The sequence below is a fragment of the Salvia hispanica genome, chromosome 5 (genome assembly GCF_023119035.1).
Source record: "Salvia hispanica cultivar TCC Black 2014 chromosome 5, UniMelb_Shisp_WGS_1.0, whole genome shotgun sequence".
NCBI lineage: Eukaryota > Viridiplantae > Streptophyta > Magnoliopsida > Lamiales > Lamiaceae > Salvia > Salvia hispanica.
In genome coordinates, this window is record NC_062969.1 from 18,514,631 (window position 1) to 18,534,348 (window position 19,718).

Sequence of the window (19,718 nt, forward strand, 5' to 3'; positions counted from 1 at the left end):
ATTATTAACTCATTTCTTCACTTTACTTTATAAAATTAAATAATTTTTAAAATTCATGCCAAGTTAAAATGAGACCGTGAATAGTGACAACGGACAAGGAGGAGTATATTTTAAGAACTAAAGTGTTGGAACAGTGACAAATGAAAAAGTAGATGTTTGTTATTCTATTGCTTTACTTTGGGAATTTAGTCACTTTTTAGTAAAATTTTCCTCACACGCAAGTTTCAATAAAAGTAAGAAATAAAAAACTAATTCAATTTTGGAATTAACACCATCGTTTTAACACAACATCACATGTTGTGCACCACCCAACTGTCCATGCCCCAACAAAATGGAACATGTAGTTGAGAAAGTAGCGATGATGAATAAGATTAATAAGTTGTTTTCCAACTATTCACATCTCTCCCGAGACCAAGGCGCTCCTCTGCCGCCTAAAGATCCTCTTCAAGATCTTGAAATGGAGAATCACTCAACAATGCAGAAGGTAATTAAGCACTTAGGAATTTAAAATAAAATTATTTGATGCATGAATGTGAAGAATATCCTAGTCACTCTTGTAAAAAAGTTGAAACCCTAACCCCAAGTGCCTCTCACATCTCGGCTCGATCGTATTGTGATGGGTATTCAATTAGAGTACACAGTGGGGCCCACTAAGAGGAAGGACGGCCAGAAGTCCATCTCCCAAGCCTCTCACTTGCGACTAAGGTATTGCAACTACACGGCAATAGTGTGGGGAAAAAAAATAAAAGAAGACCCTATTCACATTTACAGATATTGAGGGGGAGGTGCGATCCTTTATTAACTTTCTTAAATTGCTAACTCTATTAACTTATTAATGTAGTGTATTAAAAATGTCAACACGATGACATTGAAATGTCAACATAAACTTAATTGATATTTTAATACATTGTGTTGACATTGATATTTAAAATATCAACATAGTATATTAAAATGTCAACACAAATTTATGTTGACATTTGAATGTAATCGTATTGACATTTTTAATACACTGCGTTGATGAGTTAGAAAGTTGACAATTTAAGAAATGTTAGCATTATAACACACATCGATTGAGGGAACGTGCCCAAGAAGATATACAAGAACCCTACCTCAAAAGGCCAACACCCTAGAAATGCTTGGATATGGGTGAGGAGTCAGAGAGCAGTCATGAGATCAAACTGAATCTGAATGTACACTACATTAAAACCAATTTCCCCTCTACTTTTCCCATTTTACTCAGTGATGTATGTTTGATATTTTTTCCAGATATTGTGCTACAGATTTACGGATGCTAACTCATCCAGGGATTGAAGGATGTCTACGATCACAATAATTCCAAACAGGAGTGGAGTTAGACCATGTTTTTATCAGATTGTTTGTAGATCGAAGACCACATATATATGAGTTTTACTTTCACCCATTGTCTTTCTGCTATGTTCACATCCACGAGCTACATAAATGTGACCCAAATCAAGATGCAAATCCAGTCATCTCAAGAGATTAACCCACAACAATACAACACACTTATAAATTATATACAGCCAATCCACAATACTTGAAATAATTAACTCTGGTAATTAAACTAGATAAATCACAAATACTCATCCCACATAAGAAGATTATGAATATATCAGAGATCAAACCTTCTAAGCACCTAAAAAGCTAGCATTCTTATTGAAGATACATACTACCATATATCTCCTTCAATTGAATAAAAGTTGGTAGTATATATATAAAATAAAAGAGGAAGCAAAATTAAAAGCAGTAAAAATTTTCCTACCACCCTTCTAAACAGTCAACCCTGAAGGATTTTCTTCAGAAAACCTTGCGCAGGACCTCCCATCCCAGCCCCCACTGCTTCAGCCAAATATTTTACCTGCAGATTCAAAGTTAGAAAGCTTGGATGATGATATTTGGATTGCTTTCTACACGTACTTGCACAATATAAACAAAGAAGATGAGAAATAACAAGCCAACAACAGCTCCTATGATTTCTATAAAATCTTCCGTTTTATTTTTTATTGACAAAAATATTGATTATATAGCGCCAAATATAATCACCAGTTTATTGGAATATTGAAACACCATAAATTAGAGCACAAACTTGGTTTTACTCTTAGCTGACTCATTTCACAAAATGTGACTTCTATAACAGGAAAGTTCTCATGCTAGAGCACATTTAAATTTAATTCAAGTACTGCGAGCAGCACTCATGGGGCTACTGGATTATTGGAAAGTTGGCAATTAGATAAATTAATTTCAAGAATGTCTAGCCAAACTTTGGAATTAGCCAGGTTTCCAAACTAGTTTCTTTATAATTGTTGCATTCTATTGCGGATTCTTATCTTGTCTAGCTAATAGCTATGTGTCTAATGTCTTGCAAAGAGTCCAAACACAAATAGAAAAAAATCTTATCTATAACGATTAATAGATGGATCCCAGAACCAATAAACATAGCTTCTACTTTTCAATTATTTGAATCTGCTCCAATAATAACTTTCAAAGGATTTGCTAGAAACCAAAGTAGGTGCTTAGGCTGTCAAGTCACACAGAAAAATAATTAGAAGTGACAGCAACAGCTTAATTCTAACAAGGAACCTGTCCTCAATCAATGCATGTAGTTATTCGAGTTAATCTAGAAGAACGTTGGATGCTCTAACTCAGTGAGCTGGCTCATTTCTATTTGTCATATTTCTTAAGCCAAAATCATGGAATCAGTACTTCCATCGTCAATGTATGTAAATAAATAATGAAGATACTGAATACTGTGACATGGTTTCAAGCGAAAAATGGAAAAACACTATGGGACTAGGTTTATGCCTAGTATAGACAGGGTGTATAGGTTGGGTCATCCAATTGAAGAAACATATCCAAACACACTCGTGGTTCGAACTAAATTATTTAATTCCAGCAGAAGACAGCCAAATTTGAAATTTTAGTACATACAAGTATACACTTAATATTATGACCCCATAATTCTTGTAATTTCACTACATTGACAGGTGAAGAGATTTCTTCTTTCTTATCTTTTTTTATTTTCTGTCAACAGTTTCTGCTTCCAACATTTACAGAAGTGGAAAACATAACGCTACTTCTAAGTTGAGATTGAGATTCTGTTTGAGTTTGGCCTAGACCCAATACATACGTTATTCAGCCGTGTATATCCGGAAAATACTCTAATTCAATTTATAATTCTTGCTGGAAACTAAGAGATATCGAGAAGAGTGAGCTATCAAATATCCCTAAACGAAAAGGCAAGTCGCTTCAGAATTTGGTCTACTTATGAAGAAAGTTGAATCAAATCAATAATTTAATGTACATGCTTAGCTAAATCAAATGGAGTATTAACTAAGAAATAAATTAGACTATTTTCTTTGCCTAAAGAGCAATTTCTGTCCTCCCAGCCTTAGTTTAAGGGTGTTTATGCATGTAAGCTGTTCATAGCAATTCCTTTATCTAGTATCAGTAACAAGATTATGCATTTCTAAGGTAAAGTTTGTAAATGTTCAGAAACGGAAATTAAGTATGAATTTCATGTAGAATAACATGTTCTTAACTTGCTTGAGCTCTTGGGAAATAATATTCCTCACACTTCTACTTAGGTATATATGCAAACGCATGCAAAACCACGGGAATCTTCTAGGAAGATTTAAAGCTCTAATAAGTAGTTTTTACACTGTTACAGAAAAGAGGCCACGATGTGTATCACACACACACACACAGAGCAATGGAAAGTTGATATATAAAAGGTTAGGAAACACCTCTTCCAAGGAGTTTTCTATACATTCATATACATCTCTTCCTCTGTCAAAAAAGAAGCAGCAACGGAGGGATATACTACACTAAATAGGAATGCTCGTACAACATACTGAGTATTGAGTAATGGGTAATAAGGGCATTTAGTCTATAGAGATAGAGACTGTCAATTGGTTTATTATTAGGAAACATATATTCAATGGTTGGCATTTAACGCCCTGTTTTTCTCAGAATTCTGTGGAGGATGCAAGATAGGAACACTGTTGTGAAAAGCAATACAAAAGACAGAAGATGACTTGTACTCCGGCATTTGATTGATGAATTCAGGTTCTCTACAACCATATTTCCCAAATATATATTCAGATCATGTCCATAAAAGCACAAAAACGAGGGAAAATACAAGGCGCCCAAAGAAATATGCAAAAGACATCTTCAAATGATCAAATGACTGTTTTAAGGGCAGTATGATTACCTCTTGAAGTGTCTTTTTCAGATCAAATGCATCTCTAACTCGTTCATCCAAGAAAGCCCATGTGTCCTGAAAATCTGTCAACAGAAAGCATGGCAAGTATATAAGCCCTTCGCTAGAGATTAATGTGAACAGTACTCCCTACATCCACAAAAAGTGTGGTCTTATTACTATATTTAGTCTGTCCACCAAGAGTGTGGTGTTTCTATTTTAGAACACAGCCCCTTATATTTTTTTACATCATTTTACACAAAATGGCACAATATTACCAAAAAAAAATACCAATAACTTTTACTTTTTTTGGGCCAAAAAGCCAATAACCAATACTTATTCAACACACAATACTCCTTGCTATGATACCCTAAGTCAATGTACATAATGAATGACCTAAGTGAAATACTGAAATGTGTATAATGCCAAAAAAAAATGTAATGTTTTAAGTATTTTTTTCGAATTTACAATCAATTGTGTTTTAATGAAATATGTTGCAATGGTGTAATAAACCAAGTGGAATGCATATAATGTCCTAAGTGCAGTGTATATAATGTCAATAAATGTATGTATTTTTGAATTGTATACATAATTACATATATGTTGTACAATTGCTAGTCAGACCATTTTACCCCCAATGCCCTATTCGTGTGTATATAGTGAACACAGAAAAACCTAGATCTATACCATCCATTTATTTTATCTAATGGACCAAATTTGGTCTTAGTTTTGATATAAAAATTGGATTCACTTTAACAATACCCTATATACTCCATCCGTCCCTCTTTAAGTGAAGCATTTCCTATTCGGCATGAGATTTTATGCAGTTTTGTTTTGTGAGTTGAGTGGAGAGAAAATAAAGTAAGAGTGAGAATAAAGTAGAGATAATGATGTTTTCATTTTAAGAAATGTGTCAATTAGAGTAGGACATCCAAAAAAGGATCTGTGTCACTTAGAGTGAGACGGAGGGAGTATATACAAACACTCATAAACTACAAGAGAATATTTATTTGGGAGAGAAGGAGGTCAAGGGGTATTTGATGGGGCAGCAGCAGCAGCCTATAACTGATACTGTTTATTTATAATGCTAAAACAGGAATTCTATCAAGAGCTAAGACTATAAATTCCTCGTGCCCTGACTCTAGTTTGCGGGTTTGAGGCTGATGTGCCCATAATTACCAAGGTCATTCTGAGATGGAACTAGAAACATACACAATATAGACTCTAACCTGGGGAAGTATCTGTCAGCATGTATAGTTCAGTTGTCGAATATATTCCACCAAGGACTGTGCGCTTCACATACCAATCAGTATCAGCGGCCTCATCACCAGCAGCATGCCAAATTTCATCAACAAGCATTGCTCTTTGCTTAAAACTTGTTGAAATATTTGAAGGTTGCGCCTGCAATCGGGTAAAATTTAGAGAAAGTATATAGTGAAAACCAATGAATAAGTGACTCAAAAAATAATATACCTGTATGCTAAGTGCTTGAGGCCACTTTGAGATATAAGGTGCCTGCATCTCTAAGCGAATTCTGACAAGCTTGGATACACGGTGGCTCGGGATCAAGTTCTTCAAATCCTCTTTTGTGTCGATAATATCAATTAACTTTTGCAGAGAATCATCCATGAAAAACTGAACCAAACAAAGAAGGACATGTGGTAATATGCATTATATGAGGCTGCTTAAAAGTGGCGTATAATGTAAATATTATATAACTCGAACTGAAATTGGCATCTTATCAACAAAACATGTTAAGAATAAGAATCTTTGACCATGACTATATTTAGTAGCACCTAAAAATATGTTCCACATAATGTTGGTAGAACTTTACCATTACTGACAAACAACATGACTGTTTAGAACGCATAGTTTGAAGAGTTATAAACTAGAAAAAGCACATACACACTCTTTGCTTTCCAGAAGTAAGGTTCAGTAGAAAGTCATCAAAAAAGGAGAAACAATTCAATTCTCCAAGTTCAACATGCCACTTTTTTCACAACCACCTCTAAGTTAATTTGACTCCTGGAGGCAGCAAACCGTACTTGCTGGAATTTTAAAAGCGAAGGAAAATTATAATCAACCATTCTGGATGCAGATTGCAGTTCAGTTATAATACAGGCAGAGCAAACGTGCGTAAAGATCAAAAGTTATACCTCGACAAGAGCAGCTTCCTTTCTAGGAAATGATCCTACAATAGAAGGAGAGAGACCAACCTCCTTCGCTCCAGCAACCATTGCAGCATCAGTCCATCCTAATCTAATCTGATCATAAAATTGCACAGCAATCCAACCAAGAGTAAGTTACCTTCACTAGAATATGCGCACAGCGCATATATGCGTCAAACTCACTTAACTAGTAACGCTTGGGAGCAATTAATCATAGAAATTGAAGGGGAAAAAGCAGTACAAGCAAAATCGCAGTGGAACATGTAGGAATAGGTTGACAATTAAATTGAAAATTAGTTTTCACCAAATTAAATCAACATGCAGCAATAGTAATCTAACACCTGGTCCAGGAAAACGTACACATTGATACGATTAGACACTCAAGACTTCATAAACGCAGCCAAAAGCAAAATTACATATGCAATTACGCGATATTTGAAGAGAGATTAGAAATTTGGAGGGGAGAGCGTACAACGTGGCCGAGCGAGGCATGAAGAACTCGCGCTTGCTCTTCCTGCCAGTGAGCTTTGGGGCTGGCGGTGGCTCTAGGGTTCCGCCCTTCATCTGACGACGTCGACGAATTATAAGCGGCGGCATATTCAGGCTTGTGATTTTGAGCGTTCTCGGCGGCGCCTGCTGAAAATGACGCCCGGTGTGCGATTGGGGCTGAGAAAGGAGTCGGAGAGCTTAATCGAAGAGTGCGCTGGCAGATCGCCGCCGGCAACAGCCGCCTCGCCGCCGATCGATACATCGAGTTAATTAGGATGATTTAGTTAGGCCGGTACTATCTCTAATGACAACCATTTTTTTTTTCCTCTCAAATTAAATAAAGTACAACTCCATTAACTTTATCTCTCTTCCGCTTTATCTTTCTAATTAACCATGTTAATAGAAATATAGAGTAAAGTCAAAATTGATCCTCCACATGTGACCATTTTACGATTTTGGTCTTAAACTTTATCTTTTTAATCTTTTGGTCCTACGCATTTCAAATCGGATCACAATTGGTCATCTGTTAACAATTCCGATAAAAAATCAAAAAAGATAAAGTTTACGACCAAAATCGTAATATTGTCATATATTCAGGACCAATTTTGGCCTATACTCTAGAAATATTTAATTTTGCCGAAATAAATAGAGTACATGTTTTATACTAATAAAATATGAGTGTAATGATTTAGATTAATAGTAGGGTTCACTTACTTAGAATGGACAAAATAAATGAAATTTATGCAACATTTTTTCAAGGATGAAGGGAGTACTAATTTTACAGGAGAATTATACTTCATCCGTCCCATTATAAGTGATCAACAATTTATATTGGGTTGTCCCATTATAAGTGATTGATTTCTTTTTTTGGAAAAAAAAAAAACAATTCATTTATCTTCTTACTTTATTCTCTCTTTCTTATATTATTATTTTTTCTTCTCTCGTATTTTTTTCCCTTCACTTAACTCAATAGAGAAGGAGTATCATTTTCTTAAGTTTTGTGAGAAAAAAACTCATCGTTTATAGCAGGACGGATAGAGTATCATGTAATCACCTCACCAGTAGCAGTAGTTGTCGTTTTGTACTACTATCCAAGTACTTTCGTACAATATTTGCACGCAACATTTCATATTGCCTAGTCATTTAACTTGTACTCCCTCGTCCACGATTAAGAGTCCCATTTCTAAATGGTACGGGTTTTAAGAAATCTTAAGAAAAGTGGGTGGAAGAAAGTTAGAGGAATAGAGGTCCCACTTGTATTTATTAGTTTTAAATGATATGTGAGTGAAATGAGTTGGTGGAATGTGGGGTCTCTTTACCTTTTATGGTAATTATGAACCGGGACTCTTGTTCGTGAACGGACCAAAATGGAAAAACGAGACTCTTATCCGTGGATGGAGGGAGTAGTTGTCAAATTCTTTCTGTAGCTTTTCTAAGTTTCCACGTAGTTAAAATTTTATCTCATGTTTGTAGTTAGTTATATGAATACGATGAAAAATGGATACATATTATTCTACTTTAGCTGGAATTCATATTATTCTGAATAATTATTCAAGACTCATGAAATTAAACCTATCGTTAAAAGGTTGACAGGAACGTCGCTTTGGCCGAGTGGTTAAGGCGTGTGCCTGCTAAGTACATGGGGTTTCCCCGCGAGAGTTCGAATCTCTCAGGCGACGTCAAACTTTTAATTAGTTTTTACTATTACAAACAAAAATGAATCAACTCATTTAATAAATTTTCCGATCAATTCCTTTCAATCGCAGCAAAATACATTCTTCTGTGCATTTTATTTGCATCCTTTTTTTTAATTAACTAAAATGTTAGTACTTTAGAAAAATCAAATCACTGGACACATACATATATAGAATAGTGGTAGCAAACTTTTTCCTAGTAACAAAATTAGCATCATGATTCTTATAAATCTTGAGATAATAGAACTGGCATTTTCTCAACTTATATATCAAACTTTCTAGGAGATCATAAGACACAAAATGTGTAAAAAATTGCAAGAAACTGGAAAGAAAAAAAAATCATTAGCAGAGAATCGCTTTTCCATATCAGCAACAAAAGAGACATCCACAAATCATTAGCATAGTATAATGATGCTGATAATTACTAGCCAGAGCAAATTCTTAACAAAAAGCTAATTAGCTGGAGCAAAAGATGCCTAATAATATTCCATCTAAAAAAAAGGAATTATGCAGAAGGATTCTGTACGTGAATATAAATACGATAATTCAAGGCTTCTGATCGACCCAGGAAGAAGATCAAACGCGAAGGAAGAAGCCAATGTCGGCTCCAGTAACAAATTCTAGTGGCCATACTTCTGAAACTCCCACTCACTGTTATCTGTAAATTATTGTTGAATACATCACACATGGCACAGCAATGGCACGATTAAGTATAGTATCCAACATGGAAAACGACTTACCAAGAGGGCAAACTTGGCGAGTCTTAAGCCACCTGCTGATGCAATGGAAGTGGAAGGCATGGTTGCAAACCCCTAGGGGAATTATAGGAGGAAAAATATCAAAGATATATATAATTGTAAGAAGCAATAATACAAAGAGAGATAGATATAGTAGTAAATAATATGATCCAGGATGAAGAGTTACACAGGTTGGAATATAGTGAGGGAACTGTTAATCTCATTTTAAAGACCAAAACTTAACTCTCATCTCAAGTTGACTATAAGTTTCCGGCTAAAAATAGAATAAAAAATATATGCAATTTCAGGTTAATTCCGGAAAAGGTTACCAAACTACAGTGTTTGTACCAAAAAGGGTACTAAACAAAATTTTGTATCAAAATGGATTCTAAACTTTCATTTTCTTTTGAATAAGATACTTATCTTTTTTAACACTCATACATGTCTTCAAAATTGTTTTTCTTCTACAATTTAATTATATTATTGATCTCAGACAATAAAAGTTATTTCATTCACCATATACATCCAAGAGAAGATTTTGATTTTCCTAAAATAAGATAGATATTTAAAATAAAAGGCAAACGGCAAATTAGACAGATAATTAAGATATAACATTGGAAATAGTGCAAGTGTGCAACTACCATTTGTTTTTACACATCAACTCACAATTTCAAAATTCTTCTGTATCTGAAATCAACAAAATTCATCTGTAATTAATTTTAAAACTTAAAACATAGTTAGTTTTAAGCTTATGGTGATTATAAACCATATCATCTTCGATAATGATGGTCTGCGTGTATTTTAGATATAGTAAATTTCAATTAATTTTATAAATAAATAGAATATTTTATTTTAAATAGTTTATGTATTTTTTAGAAATATCTAAATTTATTTTCTTGAGTGTATATAGTGAATAAATATAACAATTTTCATTTAATTGAGACCAATTAGATGATTAATGTAAAAGTAAAATAATTTATTAAAGACATTTATACAGGTAAAAAAAGATATAAGTACTTTATTTGAAAGAATGAAAGTTTAGTACCTTTCAATACAAAATTTTGTTTAGTATTCTTTTTATAAATAACTATAATAGTATGGAAACCTTTTGAGAAATTAACACATCAAATTTCATTCAGAAAAATTTGTGCTCTCTACCAGTACAACTTCGTTAGTCATGACATGAATGGCCACTAAGAGAAGTTAGAATAAACTTGAGAAATATTAAGAGCTGTTTACGGCAATACAAAAACAAACAACATCTCTGAGACTTTTAAAAATTTCAAGTAATGATGAGGGACAGCAGATGTCATCACACAAAATAAGCCAGACAAACGAGCATGTACAAATTTTCCTCATACTAAATTACTTTTTCAGAAACCTCAGATGACGCTATCAAGGTCACTTATCCAACTGTTGCTAGAACAAACAAGGTAAGATAGTAAAGCTATCTATAGCAAGTAGAAAACTAGTTCGGATTATACACCAAGAGGAAAATCTGATGGCATCATGGCAATATCTAAACAGCAGCAGTATCGCATTCATTCGTTTTTAGATTTAACAATCTCTAAGGCCAAATATAACTTCAGGCAATTCTCACTACGTTGTGATGATTAGCCTACTGTAGAGTTTATGAAGACTAGGAAAATCAGACACTAGCATATGTAGTAGTACTATGGAAATTTGATCTTATGTTCTTAACAGCAAACAATCATCCAAACTCTTAATTTACTCTCACACATAGTCTCCTTTCTCGATGACTCATCTACAACTCAGGATAAATATAGCATCCAATAGCTAGCCTCTTCCATTCACTGTCACAGAACAGAATAATGACTTGAAACCCAGAAAAATATACAATCCATTCTAACAACATACGAGTATTGCTTATACTTTGGTGGATAGAGTAGTTTAATGAAAAAAAATTCAATCTTTACTTTTCTTTCACGTGGGTAGATGATCTAAAGAGGTGGGATATGATTTATTCATTCCTTTCTTCCTAATGCCTCACAAAACTATATACTTTAATCCGCGAAGCCATCATACTATTCATATAGTCTACTAAAGTATAAAGATTGTAATAATGGAAGCATTACAACATACCCCAAGCAACAGTGCATTCCTCGCTCGTCGCACTCGCCTGATTAGCCTGGCACTCAATGCCTGATAAGAAAAATCACCAAAATTAAACAAAACGGAGCAAACGAATTAGAGAGTATAAATAGGAAGAAAAGAGACATACATAGATCCATGATATGGTTCCTGCAAATAGCACAATTATCGACCACGATATCTGCAAAACAACGAATTAGGGTTTATACAAAAAATACGGAACGAATTTGTAGCCGCGTGGAAAGAGAATAATACCCCAGGCCCAGAGCGAGACGGCGTTCCATTTTTTGATCTCAAATTTCTTGGATTTCTTGGAGGATTGTGGCGTGGTATTGGAAGGGCCGGCGCCGGATGAGCCCTCTCCAGCCGGAACCATGTTGACGTCGGTGTCGAGTGTCGCCATCTGTAGTTGGGTGAATGGCAGCGGAACTACTTGTATTTATTTAGGCTATCCAACTAGGTAGTATATTGTTAACTCAATGCTTAATTGCTAACTACAACTCAATAATAATTATAGGCCTTAGATATTCAAATTAAAGGTTTAGATCATCAACCACAAAATGTCAATATGGTAAAAAAAACGTCAATAAAGCTATAGGATTAATTCAAATAAAAATCAATAGGGGTATTAATGTCAAGTTAGTTATAACTAACTTTTAAAAGAAATCCCAAAACTTTAAATTCTTATAACACATATCAAATTAAAGATAATTTTATAAGGATTCCAACGATATACTACATGCATATGTTCCGACGTCAAAATTTGAAAAAAAAATTGATTTTTTTTTTTGAATTTTCGTATTTTTTACGAACAGATTTATGTCAATACACCTTACCTAATATGTCAATATTATGCTTGTAAAATGTAAATATGAAATTGTGTTGACATTATTATGTCTTCGTGTTGATGTATTTCATACACTATATTGATATTGTATTTCTAAACCCTAAATTTGATAGTTTCTATTATCTTTTTAATATTAAAAAATGAAAAACGAAATTACACATGGCAAATTGTAGACCACAAGATTTCTAAAATCTTATGGTCTTAAATTAGTTGTAGTTAGCAACTAAGGGATGAGTTAACAATTGATCACTCCGCTACCCAACTAATTACATAGGCTTACCCAACTAATTACATACTTTCCATAAATTGAAGTATTTCCATACATATAATGGTTCTTCAATATATGGAAAAGAGGTCTTCTTCTGTTGAATTTATCATCTTAATCCCAAATTGAGACTGAATGTGGACCTTTGATATGAAGATCAAAGGCTGAGATTGAATAAAAAAAATATCAATACACTGAATTAACAATCTCAACGAAAGGGTAAAATAAACAATTTACATAAAATTAAGCGCGCAGGTTTCAATTTCATTTCTCAAACCCCTCACTCCACCTTCAACAACCACACTACTCACTCCATTTTCTCTCTCAATCTCGTAGCCGTTCAAAACCAGATTCACTACTCCAAAACACATATCTCTCACTCAAACACAGAAGAACAGCTCGAAAACTCCCCTTTTTCTCTGAAGAAAAGCTCGACCTAGGGCAGATTTACAAATTTGAAGAAAAACGACGGTAAATATGAAATTTAAACTTGCTAAAATTTCAACAGAAGCGAAACTAATACATTTATTTTGCAGTGAACAACTTCAAAAAAATTGCAATGGTTTCAATCGAAAATGCTCCTGCAGAATCGAAAGGTATTTTCAATTTGATTTACCGATTTCTGATTTTTTTGCATTGCAGTTTGAGATTCTGATTTCAACAAAGAATTAGGGTTCAGATTTTGGTGAAATATGTTTATAAGCTTCTATAGTTATTTGTTGTTAGTTTGATTTCTGATTTGACAACATATGAGAATATAAATCTTCATTTTCTGATGAATTATTTAGAAGTTATGTTAATATTAGAAAGTTTTTGTTTACTATATCTAATACAAATATGGATAATGAATATTGGGTAAGCTATATATTGGTATTAGGTAAGCTATATAGTGGTATTGGGTTAGATATGTGTTGATGATGTCTTAGCTAAATATATGCTATATGTTGATATTTGTGAATTCAACAACATGTTAGAATGATTGTAGTACTTGACATAAGTTTGTTTCTAAATTAATTATCATGGTTTATGTTTATCGTCAAAGGGGTACAATTATTTACTGTAACCCCAAATGAAAAATCCTGGATCCGCCGCCACTTATGAGAACTTAAGGTCTTTTGATAAAAAGGTTAAAAAGGCAAAAGCAGCATAACAGAAACAGGAAGATAACAAAGGGAGTTGATGGCGATTCTTCAGAAAAAACGGAAAAAGCAGAACGTGGAAAGAAGTCAGAAAAACGGAAGGAAAATGTGGGAAAACAGAAAGAGAAGGCAGGAAAACAGAAGATGAAGAAACAAACTATAAAGGCGGAGAAAGAAAAAGACGAGGAGGAGACAAACATTGAACATAAAGAAGACAACCATTCTCAATATTACTATTTGGAATTCTCAATAGTTCGTATATAATTTCTCAACATTACTATTTGGAATTCTTAATAATTTGTGTATAATTTCCCAGCATTACTATTTGGAATTCTCAATAATTCATGTATAATTTCTCAATATTACTATTTGGAATTCTCAAAAATTCGTGTATAATTTCTCAACATTACTATTTAAAATTCTCAATAATTCGTGTATAATTTCTCAACATTACTATTTGGAATTCATAATTGGCCTATACACATCCTCATATAGCTGTGAATAACAAAATAATATCAACACAACATTGAAACAATACCAAATCATGTCTCCCTCCGTCCCAAAAAAGTTGAGTCGTATCCCTTTTTAGTCCGTCCCAACAAAGTTGAGTCATTTCCTTTATTAACAAAAGACAAAACATCTAATCACTCTTTTTCTATTCCATCATTTACTTTACTCTCTCTTATCTTTCCTACTTTTTTCATCTCTCCTATTTATTGAATATAAATTCTTAACCTCCATGCCCAAAAGTTTTGTCTCAACTTTTATGGGACAGAAGGAGTACTTCTTAATATTTTGTAGATGAGTTACGATACTTCTCAATACTGACAAAAGGAATACTCACATAACATGTCCAAAATGATATAGGTAATGCCAATAGTAATTCTACATACAAAAATATTCAATGGCAATAGTCACAAAAGAAGTTTATTTATAATCCTCCAAAACTCCTACTGTTTTTTCCAATTTGCAATAAGTTCTTCCACATCAACCTTGGCAAATTTGTTGCATTCTGTCAGACGTCACTAGAGTTGTGCAATATTTGGCACGTAAGATTCTCAGAGTCTTCGATCCTCTAATTGATTCTCAGAGTCTTCGATCCTCTATTTGCCAATCTTTGATCTTTTGTCCCTTGTACGTCTCCATACCAGGTTACAAAAATCAATAATAAAGAACAGAACATTAATAAATTACATTTGAAAATATCAACACACAACATAAAACATACAAATTAAAACTAAGAAACAGAGAATAAGAACAAAAAACATAGGAAACAACATACGAATAAAATTGATAGAATAATCTTCAAACAAACTGTGACAAAAAACACTAAAACTAGTACTTACTCCCTCCGTTCCACAGTAACAGATGCGTTTCGTTTTGAGCACTCATTTTGAAAAAATAATAATAAATAGTTAAAGTGGTGAAAAAGTAAAGTAAGAGAGAGAATATTGTAGATAAGACTCTTCACTACATTATTCTCTCTCTTACTTTACTCTTTCTCCACTTTAACTATTTATTACTCCCTCCGTCCCAGAGAAGTTGGCATACTTTGAAAATGGCACGAGATTTTAGGAGGTTTTGTTTTGTGTGTTAAATGGAGAGAGAAAATATAATTTTTATATTCATGTGAGAGAGAACTTTTTCCAAAAAGGGAAATGTGACATCTTTAGTGGGACAAACTAAAAAGGAAAGTGTGCCATCTTTTATGGGACGGAGGGAGTATCATTTTTTCAAAACAAGAGCTCAAAACGAAACGTCTCTATTACTGTGGAACGGAGGGAGTACTAATCAATGAAAAAACTACTAATAACATAAACATGTATCGGAACATGAACATCATAATCAAAAAATTACATAAAATACTAACGAATATATGAAACAACAGCTCGAATAAAAACACAAACTTCAAATACAAAAATTGAGAAGATGCATATCGAATGATTCAAAATAAAAACATAAAAGCACAATTATTAACACATACCTGCCATTATTGAACAAAGACAAGTAAAATATCTTCGAAAAGGAGACAATCGTGATAGGTTGATGAGCTCGGCGGAAATTGACAAGCAAAATAGCTTCAAAAAGAAGAAAATTGCGATACGTGAAGACTGAATTTGATGAGATCGGCAGATATTGAACAACGAGAATCAATTCCTCCAATTTATAATCGCGTTATTCAGAAAATATGAATTTGGAAAGAAATCTCCTTGATTTGAAAACTGATTTGATGATATGAAGAAGAGAAGAGAAGATATATTTTAGAGATGAGAGATTTTAGGAAAAGAAATCTGAGCGTAAATTAGAGTATTGGTATGCAAAACAATTTGGATGGACTAAAATACCCTTTTCATACTCCCTCCGTCCCACGTTATTTGAGTCGCTTCTTTTTCTCTTAACTATATTATTCTCTTTCTTACTTTACTTTATCCACTTTAACTATTTATTATTATTTTTTCAAAACGAGTGCGAAAAAGAAGTGACTCAAGTAACGTGAGACGGAAGGAGTATTATTTATACTAATAAAAGGAAAAAAATATCCCAAATCTAGGCTAAATCAAGCCCATGGGTTAGAAGAATGGACGGTTATGATGAAGTCTTAATTTGGGATTAACAATTAGTTAGCAAATGATCATGTCCCTAATGGTTAAATACATAACTCTTACAAAATATTTCACCTTTATTTCATATTAACATAAAAAATCTGAAGTTTATATAAATTATACAAAAAGTTTCATTCGTGTTTCAACTTAGTACATTCCGTAATATGTGTTTAACGACGCTAACTTTTTACTTATGGGATGCACAAACCATAAAGCAATGATGAAATTTTTTAGGCACAAGTGTGGGGCCTTGGAAGATGGGCTTCTGGCAGCCAGTGGGGTTAAGGCCTCCCCCTTAACGGGCTACTTAGTACCTTGATTTAACCCCCTCACATGATGTCGGGCCGGAGTGTGGGGGCCACCAAGGCGACGAAATCGCCTTTTTTGCTGCAATGATGAAATTTTTTGTACCAATATGAAACAATCATCAAACTTTTTGTACCAACGTGAAACAATGATGAAACATTTTGTACTTCACATAACCAAAAGTTAACACCGTTTAAACATGTATAACGGAATGTACTAAATTGAAACACTAATGAAACTTTTTGTACGATTTATATAAACTTCAAACTCTTTGTACTAATAAGAATTAAAGGTGAAACAATATGTATGAGTTATGTATTATAAGTGTACATTATTATTAGTGTTTGTTGGTGGACCCTAGTGGTATAAGTTATACTTGATGTATATGGGTAACGAGTTTGGAAGAACTTTCCATAAATGGAAATGTGATATTTTTATGACACGAACGAAAAAGGATAGTGTTCTTATTTTTGTGGGACGGATGAAGTAATAAATATCTCACTTTTACATTAATTTTAAAGATTAAAGAAAATTAAATAGTAGAATATGAATCCTATTTTATTTAATTTTATATAAAATAAGAGTGAAATGAGTTAGTTGAGTATGAATTCATTTCCAAAAGTGAAATAAGTTGTTAAATAGACATTCTAAAATGATGAAATATGACATCTAATTGTGAACGAACAAAATAAGAAATACATACTACTACATTGTAGAGTAAATATCATTTTTGGTCCTAAACATATGACCAAAATACGAATTTGGTCCAAAACATTCACTCTTTGAAAAACAGGTCCATAACAAATAAAAAGCTTGTCGGAGTGGTCCTTTTTTAATGGTTCTGTCAAAAAACTAACGATCATGTCATTGTGCAATTACCGTTGACCGTTAGTTTTTTTACGGAATCCTCAAAAAAGGACTACTTTGGCGACATTTTATTTTTTTATGTTTTTATGGACATGTTATTCAAAAAGAATGTTTTGGGCCAAATTCGTATTTTCATCATATGTTTAAGACCATAATTGGCGGTTTGCTCTATATTATAGTATAGGTGATTCCTGAATATTAAGATTAAGAGCATCGACAACCTATGCTTCTACTTGAATTTCAAACTATATAACGCATTGCTTCTACTTGAATTTCAAACTATATAACGCATTTAGGAATGACATTGATTTATGCATAATTGGTAGAGGTTTATTTATTTTTACTGTCGTAAGTTTTCGGACAACATTTCACCGTAAGAATTGTCGTCAGTAATCCATCCGTAAAATTTACGGACAAGCGTTATTAGTTAGTAAATATTTTACCAACATAATTTTTACTAACAACGTTCATCCGTCAGTAATCAAGACCACCGATAGATTTTTGAGTTTTAGTGATGGATTAAATCTCAGTTTTTTGTAGTCAACGAGAGTACGTACCAATTCAGTTGCTAGCTATCACTAAGCTGCTAAATGCATACATATATAACATAAGTGTGAAATTATTTTATAAATCTATAATCGATAAATATATAAAGCCACAGTTTTGGCTATTCAATTTTTTCTGTCAAACTTCATAAATTCTTGTTATCCATACAACATACTAATTCATGAGACATGTAATAACAAATCTGATTCCAAACATTTCTCATTTTATGGCAAGATAGGCTGTGTCAGATCACATGGGAACTTTCAATTTGATCATTTCAAGGCAAAAAATGAATATTCAACGGTTCTCTAACACTAACAAATAAATATCCACCGATTATTTTGCTTGGTTAGAATAACATGAAACAAACTGAGGTTATATTTCACATTCCTTTATTTGTCTAAGATAAGACATCTTCTGTACTTTTTGCCTCTAACCGTTCATGAAAAATTCACTGGTCATTACAATCCCTACAAGATTACTGAATAACAAGGACCAAACAAATCCCAACACAATCAGAGTCCCCAATGGCAAATTAAAACTTGAATATTAACATCTTAAGGATACATTGGGTAATGAGTAATAACAAAGTGCAAATATAATAACTTCATAAGCTAATTGAAATCTACCTTTAATTGACTAATATTAGTATTTATCTATAAATAAGTAAAGCAACAGTTATGGCTATTCACTTTTTGCCGCCAATCTTCATAAAATTCTTGCTAACCATACAACATACTAATTCATGAGACATGTAATAACAAATCTGATTCCAAACATTTCTCATTTTATGGCAAGATAGGTTGTGTCAGATCACATGGGAACTTTCAATTTGATCATTTCAAGGCACAAAATGAATATTCAACAGTTCTCTAACACTAACGAATAAATATCCACTAATTATCTTGCCTGGTAAGAATAACATGAAACAAACCAGGGTTGTAACACCCTTTACTCGGTTAGTTTTAACCAAGTAAGTGGTGTCACATTCTGGTACGATCGATGAAGCCTATTTAACCTGCAAAACTTTTTTTTTTTTTTTTTTTTCCTACACACACCCAACATACAACATTATTATATAAGTAACTAAACATGTCAAAACAATCATTTTCTACTCTACATGACAAAAGTAACATTAGCCGGTTTGATACTTATTTACAACCCTTTTAGCAAAAGAAGGCTACGTAACCTTACACCTCCAAACCAACTATATACAATCAAAAGTTAGCCTAAGCATGCCACGTGAAAACTCCAACTGTACCAGCAAAAAGGGGGTAGTGACTCGACACGTGCAGCTGCCAACAAGCGAGTCCACTCGCTACTATACTCTGCAAGAGGGAGAAGAAAAGGGGGGGGGTGAGCTTCAACAAGCTCGTAGTGTAAACGCATTCCAGAAATCAATCTCGAAAGACTTCAATCGATATCACTTACACAAAAATCAAATTATCACTTGGAATGCTACTCAATACTTATTCATTTTTCATGTTCATAAACCCCTATAGTTTACCAACAATTTATATAATATCTCCCGAACTATTTAGATCAACTATGCCACAAACACCATATATTAGTCACATGATACTTTCAATAACAACCAATTACCACCTGTAATTCAAAACCATATGGCACAAACATAGCATATCATCATTTCAGCTGTCAAATTCTTTCATCAATCCACAACATATGCTTTAAGAAAACTATTTAGATATCCAATGCATAAAACATCATT

The 19,718-nt window shown here is 33.2% G+C and overlaps 2 protein-coding genes and 1 non-coding gene across 4 annotated transcripts; 1 reads left to right on the top strand and 2 right to left on the bottom strand.

The window, feature by feature from the left end:
• Positions 1-1,555: 1,555 nt before the first annotated feature.
• Positions 1,556-7,208, bottom strand: LOC125187085 (ubiquinone biosynthesis protein COQ9, mitochondrial). 2 transcript variants are annotated; one of them, XM_048083597.1, is made up of 6 exons: positions 6,860-7,208; positions 6,373-6,480; positions 5,690-5,851; positions 5,446-5,617; positions 4,229-4,302; positions 1,556-1,876 (listed from the first exon to the last, which is right to left on the bottom strand). In XM_048083597.1, the coding sequence occupies exons 1-6, from the start codon at positions 7,133-7,135 to the stop codon at positions 1,796-1,798; spliced, it is 873 nt and encodes a 290-aa protein (XP_047939554.1). In that variant the 5' UTR covers positions 7,136-7,208; the 3' UTR covers positions 1,556-1,795. The 2 variants fall into 2 exon arrangements, with proteins under 2 accessions (XP_047939554.1, XP_047939553.1); XM_048083596.1 differs by having other exon boundaries at positions 6,857-7,207.
• Positions 7,209-8,470: 1,262 nt separating this feature from the next.
• Positions 8,471-8,552, top strand: TRNAS-GCU. The gene has a single exon. It is a non-coding gene; the product is annotated as a tRNA-Ser (tRNA).
• Positions 8,553-8,909: 357 nt separating this feature from the next.
• Positions 8,910-11,846, bottom strand: LOC125186881 (RING-box protein 1a). Its single transcript, XM_048083363.1, has 5 exons — positions 11,672-11,846; positions 11,547-11,597; positions 11,408-11,467; positions 9,308-9,379; positions 8,910-9,225 (listed from the first exon to the last, which is right to left on the bottom strand). Exons 1-5 carry the CDS (start codon positions 11,817-11,819, stop codon positions 9,188-9,190), a joined length of 369 nt encoding a protein of 122 aa, XP_047939320.1. The 5' UTR covers positions 11,820-11,846; the 3' UTR covers positions 8,910-9,187.
• Between the last annotated feature and the right edge of the window lie 7,872 nt (positions 11,847-19,718).